Source organism: Thalia democratica, chromosome 5 (genome assembly GCF_965202585.1).
Source record: "Thalia democratica chromosome 5, ktThaDemo2.hap1.1, whole genome shotgun sequence".
Taxonomy (NCBI): Eukaryota; Metazoa; Chordata; class Thaliacea; order Salpida; family Salpidae; genus Thalia; species Thalia democratica.
Window position 1 is genome coordinate 52,871,192 of NC_139169.1, and position 12,708 is coordinate 52,883,899.

Here is a 12,708-nt window from a genome sequence, read left to right on the forward strand (position 1 = left end):
AAAACGTAAAACATGCATTCAACAAAACAATTAACTTAAGAAAATTTTATATCTAAATTTGCAAACAATTAAATCTCTGTAGTTAAATTATTTTTGTACTTTTATACCTCACAGTATTAGTTCAAGAAATGAAAATTATGAATACTTATTTAAACAAAAACTGTATTGCAATATACTATACAGTATTTAGTAATGGTTATTTTTTTGTTACATCTAATATGCTCAGTAAAATCAAGAGCTGCATTAAAAATATCATTAAAAATATTTTAATATATTCCAAATACTCCCTCTAATATTTAAGCATTAATTTATAATAATTGAATTCTTAATTGAAGTTGGTACATGCAACATTATTTAGTATAAAATTGCGAGTATAACTAAGTGTAGCTAAAGTTTGAATTGAACTATTTTCAGCAATATCTTAACAACCATTTTGAGAAACTTAAAACACTAGTTTAATAGTTTTAATTTGAAGCTTTATTTTAAATTGATAAAACAGAAAAATTAAATCTTAACTTGGAAGATAAATTTAAGTATTTGAATACTGAAGATAGCTTAAAAGAAGACAAAGTAAAATATGATGAAACTATGGTTAGTAAATTACCTGAGTATATCACATAAGATTAATCTAAAATTTTGTAAGTGTTATGAATTGGTTTTTTACTTAATGTGTTAAAAATTTTATTTAAAAAGATAATTAAAACATACTTTTTCTACAATTTTTCATTGGTATATAATTAAAAAAATTATTCATATAATTGTCTTTTTCTTTTTGATCACAATCAAAACTAAAGTTTTGCAAACTTTTTATGTCAAGACAAATGGCAGGAATACTTTTTTAAAGTATTTAGACAAACAGTATTTAGCACGTTTCTGTAGAAATTTCAATAGCTATAAATAAGAAACTGAAAAATTTGCATAAAAATTAAATGAAAAAAAAAAAAACACTGATTTAAATAATGTATGTAAATTATAAAATTTTGATTTTGCAGAAAGCATTTGAAGTAATAGGATTCACAGATGAAGAAAAAATGAATACTTTTAAGCTAGTTGCATCAGTTTTATTACTGGGAAATTTAGAATTTTCTTCAACTAATAATATGAACAATGTTGAGTGCTGTCATATTACAAACTTAAAAGGTTGAAAAATATGTCTATTATTTCTATTTTCCAAGCTTAATTTTTTAGAGCAAATCAAGTTATTAAGTCATTTAATACTAGATAATTATTTTTTGTGGTTTTTTTTTTAATCAAAATTTTTAATGGGTTTCACTATAGTTCTTTAAAGTACATATTTTATTTTCTTGAAATTTAATGTTTTCAAGTAGCACATTTTCATTTAAAGTCATGATAGCTTTTTATTTATTAAAGTAACTTAAGAAAGTGTTTTTAAATTCTAAATTGTATTAAATATTTTCATTTATTAAGTTTTGAAATAAATATAAACTGCATAGTAGTATCATTATTTTTTTGATACTCATATCATGGTTGCCGCAAAACCTGGAATCCTGATTAAACCGGGAATTTGACAATTTAGGCTCAAAAAATCTGGAAAAGTCTGAGTTTTGATCAAAAAAAAAGTAGAAAAACTTGGAGTTTTTATCAAAAGAAACTAAAAAACCTTGAATTTTTAACAATTTCTACATGTTAAGTAGTAAATTTTTGATTTGACATAAAAAATCTATCGTGCAGATAAAACTTTTTGTCATCATCAAATTTTTTAAAAATAAAAACACATTTAAATTACAGTATCTTATCAATGTTGTTATACTACGTAACACAGTTTTTAACTTTAAACTCAACTTAGTAAAAATAGACCAAAACACGTGTAATTTTAAAAACTTGATAGAAATTTAGAAAACCTCAAAGAAGTTTCTCAAAAACCAGTGGCAACCATGTCGTATACAATTTTGTTTTAAAGAAATTTGTTAATGTACAGTGCTTCATCGCTAATCCGGTCCTCGCTAATCCGGTTCCTCGCTAATCCGGCCGGTTTTAGTCGAGAAGTCGACTTATTTACTTTAGCGTTTTTAGCGTTTAATTTCATTTTATTTCGAAAAAGTATTCAATTTACGTTTTATAAGTATGCAAGCAATATATTGTTACGTCATAATAAAGTATCATTTGTATAATCTTAATTTTTTTTTCATACTTTTCCCGCTCAGTTGTAACAAACTTGTTTATTATTCATTTGCAATTTTTCTGTCTTTACTAAGCAAGTTACACTTTAATATACTACAATCAACATATCTGGTTAAAAAATGGATAAGACAGCAAAGAAACGAAAACGCGTTCAACTAACAATTGAAAACAAGTTAAAAGTTTGCGAAATGGCAAACAATAATGTGCCTAAAGCTGTTATAATGAGCCAGTTTAACATTGGTAAGTCAACTTTAAATGACATTTTGAGAGGCGAAGAAAAGTTCAAAAAGTTTAAAGCCGAAAAGGAGGAGCTTGGACTAATTGGAGCTGCTAAAACGGCAAAAAAAGTAGAGGGAGGCGTCTTTGACGAGCTAGACAGCGCCCTTTACATTTGGTTTCGTCAGGAACGTGAAAAGGGTTGTCCAATAACTTGCCCAATACTATTAGAAAAAGCCTCCGAGTTCCATCGTTTAATTTACGGTGAACACTCAAGGCCCTTTTCAGCAAGTACGGGGTTTCAATGGAGGTTTTGCAGGAGATTTGGCTTGCGTAATCTTAAAATATGTGGCGAAAAATTAAGTGCAGATAGTTCAGCTGCTAATAAATTCATAAATAAGTTTTCTGTCATAACTGAGGGCTATTCTGAACTCCAAATTTTCAAAAAAAAATCTTAATTTAGTTAAAGTGTTAACAGTGTAGTTTTTTTCCATTAATTTTGAACTTATAAAATTTTGTTTCGTTTAGTTTTGTCTGTTTTAGTTCTTTTTTCTTTGAATAAAGTAAAATAAATTAAATTAACAGAAATTTTATAGTACTTTTGTTATATACATTCATAATATAACTAAGGTAGATAATTTGTAAAAAAAGCGATATTTTGTTGTTATCCGGCCGTATTTTCAAAAAAATCTTGCCCAACTTGACCGGATTAGCGAGGAAGCACTGTATTAAGTTTTCATGTACTAATTATTTATTTGATAGCAACTAGCTTCATAAAAAACGTTTATTTAAATGTTTATGAAAAAGTATAAACAATATTTGTTATGTTCTTTTATCTAAAGATTTAATAAATTTTAAATTGATTTTCTAACTTTTTTATGTAAGTATTTTAAAAGTATTTTTCAATTAAAAAATTAAATTTACTTTCAAATTTATTTATTAAACAGAAGCTTCTAAACTATGTGATTTACTTGGAGTGAAGGAAAAAAAAATGTTTAAAGCACTTACTGAGAGGAAAGTTAAAGCTCACAACGAAACTGTTACTTGCTCACTAAGTTCTACAGAAGTTAGTAAATACTTATTGAATTTTTTCAAACAAAATGTTTTCATTTACTTCATTTTATAAAAAAATTAAAAGGGAGTAGTATAATTTTAACATTACAAAAATATAAGTTTTATTTAAATTGTTTTCTTAAAGTTGAGATAAAATGGATAATTTAAGACAAAACTAAATTTTGTTATATATATATTCTTTCAGTTTTTGAAAACATTTTAGAAACTGTAAAAAAATAGTTAATAATAAAGTTGTGATTAAAGGCAAGTTACAGTAGAGAGGCACTTTGCAAAGAGATTTATTCCCGTCTTTTCACATGGCTAGTTAATAGAATAAACAAAAGTATACAAGTGCCCGCTTCTACTAAGTACAAAAAGAAAGTTATGGGAGTACTTGATATATACGGTTTTGAAATATTTCAAGTTGGTTTTTTTTTCAACTTTTGAAACTATTTTAGATATGTTTTTGCTTTTAAATATTTCGAATTAAGTATAAATAAATTGCTTTGGTTGAATTTTATTTTAAAGTACTATTTTTAACTATGAATATTAATAATGAAACTTTAAAAAAAATTGTTTGTACAAATATTGTCTGTTACAGTGCTTCTGTTAATACTATTTGTATTAAGATATTAAAAAAAAAAATTAAGGACAATGTTTAAAAAAGTTTTCTACACTTTCGTACAAACATTCACATGTCGGTGCTTTATAATACTAACCTTAACGTTTAAATTTGACTACCACTTTGACGCATATTAAATAATAATTACAATATTAAAATATTTAAACAACTCACTCATTTTCGAAAAAAGTTTATTAATTAATTTCGTCTAGCGCATCCTCAGAATGATATTGCGAAAAACTACTAATATTATAGTGTAATTTTAGTTATATGCAATGAATTTAAAAATTCTAGCTAAAAATAGTTACGTCATAAAGTATAAAAGTCTGTTTACAAAAAGTTTGAAAAATAGAATTATACTAAGCTAATTTGAAGTAATTTATAAGACAAAATTGCTAAAACAAAAACATTTAAAATAGTAGAAACTTTTACCTGAAACTAAATTAATTAAAAAGCACATTATAAAATACGACAAAAACGACAACAATAATACTACTAAACACACGCTATTTATAAAGTTTTAAATTGAAAAAATCTCTTTGTTTGCAAATTTTTGGCTCGCGAGTTCTAATAAACAAAGTTTCTAGAACTGAAAGATGGTAGGTGTTTCTAGCTCGGGATAGAATTTCGAACCTAATATCCAGGTAGTTCTTGGCACAAACAGGGTTGTTGAGGAGGTGCTGAGGAATAGATGACTGTTCACCTTTAGGCTTCACGTCATTAAAAATAAACCTTTTTAGCTTTTTTGTGACATGCTGCTCTCGCGTGACGTGTTAACGTTGAGATGTTCGACCTACGTAGTCATTTCCGCAATGACATTTAAATATGTATACTACATAACTCAAATCATGGGTAGTTGTGGCAGCTTTCACAATTCCCGTTGAACCCCCGCTTAACGGAATTGTGAAAGATGCCACACCTACCCATGATTTGAGTAATGTATTATACATAATTAAGTGTCATTGCGGAAGTAACTACGTTGGTCGAACATCTCAACGTTTCCACGTCACGCGAGAGCAGCATGTCACAAAAAAGCTAAAAAGGTTTGATTTTAATGACGACGTGAAGCCTAAAGGTGAAAAGTCATCTATTCATCAGCACCTCCTTAACAACCCTGTTTGTGCCAAGAACTACCTGGATATTAGGTTCGAAATTCTATCCCGAGCTAGAAACACCTACCATCTTTCAGTTCTAGAATCTTTGTTTATTAGAACTCGCGAGCCAAAAATTTGCAATCAAAGATATTTTTACAATTTAAAACTTTATAAATAGCGTGTGTTTAGTGGTATTATTGTTGTCGTATTTTGTAATGTGATTTTAATTTAGTTTCAGATAAAAGTTTCTACTATTTTAAATGTTTTTGTTTTAACAACTTTGTCTTATAAATTACTTCAAATTAGCTTAGTATAATTCTATTTTTCAAACTTTTTGTAAACAGACTTTTATACTTTATGACGTAACTATTTTTAGCTAGACTTTTCAAGCTCATTGCATATAACTAAAATTACACTAAAATACTAATAGTTTTTAGCAATATTATTCTGAGGATGGGCTAAACGAAATTAATTAATAAACTTTTTTTGAAAATGAGTGAGTGATGATTAAATATTTTTAGTTAAAACCAGTACCAAAACCAAACAATTACAATATTATTTTCAGTTCACAACCAAGTAAAAGCTATTTGAACTAATATAAATACAAATAGTAGTTTTAGTAGTATTTCTACTGTTATTCTAATTATTAAAAGGTTACTTATTAAACTTACGTTGTTTAGCAAAAGTGTGGTTTTACAAAATATATTGTAAAATATATGTTTTACTTCTTTAAATTTATAATTAGTTGAATGGATTTTCTCGTTGCATGTATAATAAATGATAAACCAAATATTTATAGTATTTTTTTACAATAGACAAATGGATTTGAGCAGCTGATGATAAATTATTGCAACGAAAAGCTGCAGCAAATTTTTATCGAGTTAACTTTAAAACTAGAACAAGAAGAGTATGTCAGTGAGGGTGTGGAGTGGAAACATGTTGAATACTTTAACAACCAAGTTATATGTGACCTTATTGAAAATGTTAGTCTGTAGCCTTTGCAATGTATGTAATAAAAATTTGAAAAGAATAAGAAAATAACAGATAAATATTTCGTCATTTGAACTCTATAAGTATTTTAAGTAGAATTTATTTTATGAAATACTTTTAGATGTTAAGCACTAAATTTTGAACTGAAAAATATTTTGTTGATTATCATCTATGATAAAAAATACCCAAAGAAAATAGTTTACCTTAATTTACAATTTTTCATACTAAATTTAACACATAAAACAGAGCATATAAAACATTTAACACATAAAACAGCAATACGGAATTTTGTCAATGCTAGACGAGGAATGTTTGAGACCTGGAGATGTATCAGATCTTACTTACCTTGAGAAACTGCATCAAACATGTGGGGAGCACAACCACTTTATAAGTAGAAACAACCCTAAGTACAAAAGTGAAAAAACTTTACCAAGAAACTCCTTTAGAATCATTCATTATGCTGGCGAGGTTTAGTTTTAGCCAAGTTTTAGTATAGCCTTATTTCTCTTTATTTTGTTAAAATTCTAAGAAATAGGTGATTGCTAAGTTAAGAGGCGTTTAGGTACGAAATTATTAGTTCTTAAAATTTTTACAAGCTCTGCACACAATAAGTTAAAGTATTTACCTTTTTTCAGTAAGACTATTTTTGATGTTAAATTTTTTTTTATTTTAAACAGTATACAAAAAAACTAAATGAGAAATATAGAAAGTTGTCTTTCAAAACAATTTAGGAAAAGCTGCACAATTACGTTAGAAATATATTTACCACCAAGCTTTCTTTCTTTTAAAAGTGAATTTATTTTTTATTAAACTATTGTGTACAGATGAACACCTACGGAAACAATGCACTTAATAACATCATGCAAATTTTTAGCAACTTTTCTTTACTTTTTAAACGGTTTCTTACCGTACTTTTCTTTGTTTTTTAATTTAAACAAATGTAAATTATTTACAATTTTTTTAAATAATGTTTTTGTTAACAACTTATGACATTTAATTTTGTTGTTGTTTCACGAGCTATTATCCAACAATGAACGTTTTTAAGTTTTCTGTTTTTAAAGATAGTTTGGGTTTTGCTTATAAATAATGAAATTATTGCAAACTATCTAATTTATCTTTTTACAATTAATCAAGTTGACACATACTAACCATGCTTAACCCTGAAGTGTTTAGTCAATTATCATTTCAGAAAATTTAAAAAATAATCTTTTGGTAAAACTTACTCATTAAAAATTTATAAGATTGCATATGATGTTCGCCACAACAATTACAGTAAAAGTTAAATTTTAAATTCATAAGTATTTAATTTTTTTTTTTTTAATTTCAAATTTATTTTTAGTTTGAACGATAAAATAAGCTAATATCTATAAACTGACCTAAAAAATATATTTAACCCCTTGTGCTTTTATTTCATTATTTTGTATTTAAATATTAATATTTTAAAAATGAAATATGTTCTTACCATACAACATAAAATAAAAAATTAAATATTCCTTTAGTTTAGCCATTATTTGTTTACTATACACACCGTTAAAAGTAATATTTTTGCTTGTCTTATAAGTCTTTTTGAGGATGGATCAAAGTCAGAAAACATCGCGTGAATTGTTGTTAATGGTCATGCTGTTTAGTATAGTGCTCCTTATAACATGTAATTTTCATTATATGCCCGTTTACAAATGGTTGTTTTTTGGTTGGTAATTATAAAAATAAATGATTTTACAGGTAACATATAGTGTTGCTTCATTCATCGACAAGAACAACAATTCACTTTACAGAACATTATCACAAGCTGTTTACCAATCAATTAACCCTATATTACACGAAATGTTTCCTGAGGGCCATGCTGATAACATCTCTTTAAAAAGACCACTTACAACTGGTTAATGAAGTATTTTTATTATTTAGTTATAAAATAACCAATAAAAAACTTGATAAAAAAGAGCTCCTTATTCATACTTTATAAGTTTTAAGTATGTAGCCTTATGTATTGTATTTGGGAACGGGACAAAATTGCACGAAGATAATTTTGCATGAAGACAAGTTTGCACGAGAGCATTAAATAGCACGAAGACAATTTTGCACCAAGGGTCAGCTTTGCACGAGTTACAATATTGCACGAGGGTCATTTTTGCACAAAAGTATAAAAAAAAACAGAAAAAAGTAACAGAAAAAAAAACTAAAAGATAAATTCGTAAAAAGACAAAAAGAAATAAAAATTTACTGACCGAGAGTAAGGGTTAGGGGTAACAGTGATAATAAGAAAAAATAACTAAGAAAATATGTTAAAAAAAAGAATAAACAAAAAAAAATTAAAAAAAAAAAAGATACCGACCGAGAATAAGGGTTAGGGGTAACAGTTAAAGTAAAAAAAACTTAATTAATAAAAAACTATAGAAAAATAAAATAAAAATTCAACCCGTGCAAAATTGTCTGCTCGTGCAAAAATGTCTTCGTGCAAAAGTATCTTCTTGCAATTTTGTGCCCTTGTGCAATTTTTTCCTCTCGTGCAAATTTGACAGCTACCCATTGTATTTAGCTTTCAACTTAAGTGTAAAAATAGTATAAAGTTGAAACTTAATAATTTTTGTAACAACTGTTTTTAACTTTGACGTTATCATTTTTCTTTTCTAGCTAAAGGTTGCTTATTAGTTTGATAGCTGCATCAAACTATTTTATGTTGAAATAAACTGCATTATGAAACAATTAAAACCATATGACTTTATGCTTAATGTAATAAAGAGTTCAAAATCCCTTTTTATTTTTACACAATAACACAAACCTTTTATTAAAATAAAAATAGATAACATGCTTGTTTTTTTTAAACGCTTAAGTACTAGTGAACTAGACAAGATTTATATATTAAATATAACGCTCAAATCTCTCCAGGACACAGTTTGTTTGTGATTTTTCTACTGCATCAAGTGAATAAAATAATTAAACAATTGTTTAAAAATCTACAAATTATTAATGCACATAGAAGTTTAAAATGCTTTCAGGTTTAAAACCTTTGTCAATAAACTTTTAGAACTAAAGCTTAGTTTTTAGTTCTAAAATTTTATTGAAAGTTTATTGAAAACGGTTTTAAACCTGTTTTAAGCGTGTTAAACTTGTATGTGCATTAAAAATTAGTAGATTTTTTTAAACAATCGTTTGAATATTTTATTTATTAATGAACTACAAATTATAAAATCGTTGGATAACATATTATAAACAAAAATATTAGTTGAAGTTGATATAATACCTTAAAAAGTTAGACATATTTGCTTATTATTTTAGAACGTTTTGTATTTTAAAACTTTTGGTAAATAAAATTAACAGTTTTAATCTCCTAAATATATATTTTAAACCTCTGTACCTTATTTACAAACTAATAGTTTTAAATCTATAGAAAAAGTAAAATAATCAAAACTAAGTATGTCGTTTCTTAATTTTTGTTTTAAATATAGCTTTTGGATATGACTTATTCTTTTAATATAAAAATTTACATAATAGGAACGATGTTTAAAAACTCAATGAGCCAGTTGATGAAAAATTTGTTGGAAAAAAATCCCAACTACGTCAGGTTTTGATTTTTTTTGTTTCTAAACTTAAACTGTAAACTGACCACTAAATTAGCTCAGTCGCATTAAATTTCTAATTTGTAGGAAAAATACTGTAATTTTTAGAACTAACATAATTTTTATGAATATATTTCAAAAAAAAAAAAAAAGAGATACACATAATTATTAAGTATGTCTACACTCAATATTTTCATAAATCTGATGACTAAACTAAAAAAAAAGAAGTATAGTTCTGTACATGATTTTTTACAATTGTTACAGAGTAAATGCTAAGTAAATAATACTTTATTTAAAAAAAATAATTATAGTTATTTGTCGTAACTAAAAATGATTACTAAATTTACTGAAATGTAAAAACCTTATTCAAATAAAGATGTGCAAATTAAATATTTTATTTACTACCAGGTTTCGGTGGCAAACAATTTTTGCAATCCTATAAAGTATAATAAAATAGATAAATAAATCAATATTAACTTTACATTGTGACTAATAATATATACTTATTCATAAATCATCTTTTTTACTTAATGCATATTATCAATGTATAAATTATATAGTTTTCTAGAAGTTGTAATTGGTTTTTACGTTTAAAACTGGTAAAAAGATAGTAACCAAGTTAGTTGTTTGTTACATGTTTTTAACATACATTTTAAATTAATCTGTACTTACTTATACTGGATTAAGTCATGACAGTAGTAAAGTTTTATAAAACTGTACAAGCTAACTAGATATTATGAAAAACATTTTTATTTGGAGAATTAATGAGTTTGAAAATGTTTTGACAAACAAAATATGTGTTTAACCTAAAATTTACGTCTAATTTACACAAATAAATTAAGTTAAAAATTTTCGTGTTATTTCATTTTATGTTTAAAATTAACAAGTATTCTTTTCAATCAAATAATATATTTCTTTAAATTATAAATAAAATTCAGAAGTTTTTGAATTCAACAGTTGTAAATAATAAAAAAGTAAAAAATTTAAGGTTGTTTTATAAAAAAATTAAAAGTTTGAATAAATCTTTTTAAAGAAATTAATATGTGAAGTTATTTATTTGATGTTTTTATTTACAAAACAAATCGCTACAATCTTTTAAAAGTATTTTTTGTAGTTATTTGATCTTCAAACTTTGAAAACTTGTTAAGTTAAAGAATATAATAAGAATTCACTTAATAGTATGTTATTATTATAATTTTTATTTTAAATATATTTTATAATTGCGAAACTCATTTAAGTAATTTTACTTTTAAATTGTTAAATTATAAAACATTTACTCTACAGGTGTATAAAACCTAATGATTTAAAGAGACCGAATACATTTAATTTAGAATTGGTCAAACATCAAGTAAGATACTTAGGATTATTAGAAAATGTCAGGGTCAAGAGAGCTGGTTTTGCATACAGAACTCCTTTTATAGAATGTGTTAAAAGGTTATTACGTATTTTAAAACTATAAAAGTTACTTTAAATAAATTCGTATCAAATTTTTTAGCACATTATTTTTTTTAGTTAAAATTACGTATGTGTTTTTTTTTAAATGTATGTGGATCTACTACTGTTATTTTTTTAAATATACAAGCATTTTAAAACCCAAAATTTAAGTTGAAATATATTGCAAGCACTACTAATTTACTGTTTTATATGTGTTAGAAACCACTAAGCATTTTGAAATTTGATATTTTGTTTATATTTTGTGGTGTGTTAAAATATTCAAATTAATATTAAAGTCTTTATTTCTATCTGTTAATTCCCAAATACATTTTGAAAGGGTAGTTTTAAGTTTGTATTTGCTGTTTTAAAAAGAAACTTAATGCCTTGTGTAGTTATATGTTTTTTATGCCATCTATTTCTAAACGATAAACCCGATGATTCCACATATTGCTTACTGTTTTTCTTTTTAACGTTCAACTTGTTACTACTATAGAGTTTACAGTCATATCAATATTTTTTTCTAGGTATAAAATGTTATCCAATAAGACATGGCCTAATTGGAATCAAGGTACTGATCTGGAAGGTGTTGAACTTATTTTGCAGAGTGCTTCAATAGATGAAGATGAGTACAAAATGGGAAAGACAAAAATATTCATCAGAAATCCAAAAACCGTTTGTTTAATTAAAAATTATCAGTTTTTAGTGGACTGTATACTTTTATTTTGTAATTGTTAACTGCCTATCATTAAAAAATAAAATTTAGTTAGTAAAATTAGAAATATTTTGAACAGAACATTTAAAAAATAGCAAAAGTAAAAAAAAAAACTTGCTATTTTATACAGAAACTTTTTGATAACTTTTAAACTTTGTATTGCTATGAACCTTGTTATCTTATAAAATAAAGGAAATTATTAACATTTGAAATATTTTAAAAACAAATCTATAAGTTAAAATCAAAGAAGGTTTATTAAGTTTCAATGAAGCATTGAAGTAGTCAAAGATGCTTTTTTTTTAAGTATATATTTAAAACTAAATCGTTAAATAAGTTAAGGTTTTTCTATTGCGTTTTAAATATGTAGGTGTTAAAAATAAGTTTTCACTAGCTTATAATTTTTGTTTTGTGGTTGATCAAAGTATGTTTTTTTAATTGATCACGTTTACTTTTTAATTAATATAGAAATTAAACACGAAAAATAAAAAATAAAAGTCTGATATAAATAAACTTTTAAGCTTATAAATTAAATTTTACTCCTTTTATTATTGAATCTATTATGTATGGAGTATCCATATATTTTCTTTTTCTTTTTATTTGTTAGATAAAAACTCTTTTACTTTCAAGGTATATGTTTTTACAAGAACAACTTAAATTATTTTAATGTTTTATTGTATATAAAATCAGTTATTTGCACAGCTTTTTAACTTGGAACAACAAAGAAAGCAAGCCATGGAGAGATTGGCAACACTAATACAGAAAACATACAAGGGTCACGTGCAGTATGAAAGGTTTTGTAGTTGTTGTTTCATTCTATAATAGCAAATTTATGCTTGACTTTTTAAAAATAATAATTTAAGTTCATATTTTTTACCTAATTATTTTTAA

At 25.1% G+C, this 12,708-nt stretch overlaps 1 protein-coding gene across 1 annotated transcript in view; it reads left to right on the forward strand.

Annotated features, from left to right (window-relative positions):
• Window positions 1-12,708, forward strand: part of LOC145835689 (unconventional myosin-Ia-like) — a 43,796-nt gene that overhangs the window by 18,998 nt on the left and 12,090 nt on the right. The window contains exons 8-18 of the mRNA XM_082943384.1: window positions 500-591; window positions 993-1,140; window positions 3,306-3,424; window positions 3,676-3,834; window positions 5,943-6,110; window positions 6,394-6,585; window positions 7,840-7,996; window positions 9,610-9,679; window positions 10,959-11,108; window positions 11,633-11,780; window positions 12,520-12,611. Of these exons, the coding sequence (XP_082799510.1) occupies window positions 500-591; window positions 993-1,140; window positions 3,306-3,424; window positions 3,676-3,834; window positions 5,943-6,110; window positions 6,394-6,585; window positions 7,840-7,996; window positions 9,610-9,679; window positions 10,959-11,108; window positions 11,633-11,780; window positions 12,520-12,611 (1,495 nt within the window). The remainder of the gene's footprint in view (window positions 1-499; window positions 592-992; window positions 1,141-3,305; window positions 3,425-3,675; window positions 3,835-5,942; window positions 6,111-6,393; window positions 6,586-7,839; window positions 7,997-9,609; window positions 9,680-10,958; window positions 11,109-11,632; window positions 11,781-12,519; window positions 12,612-12,708) is intronic.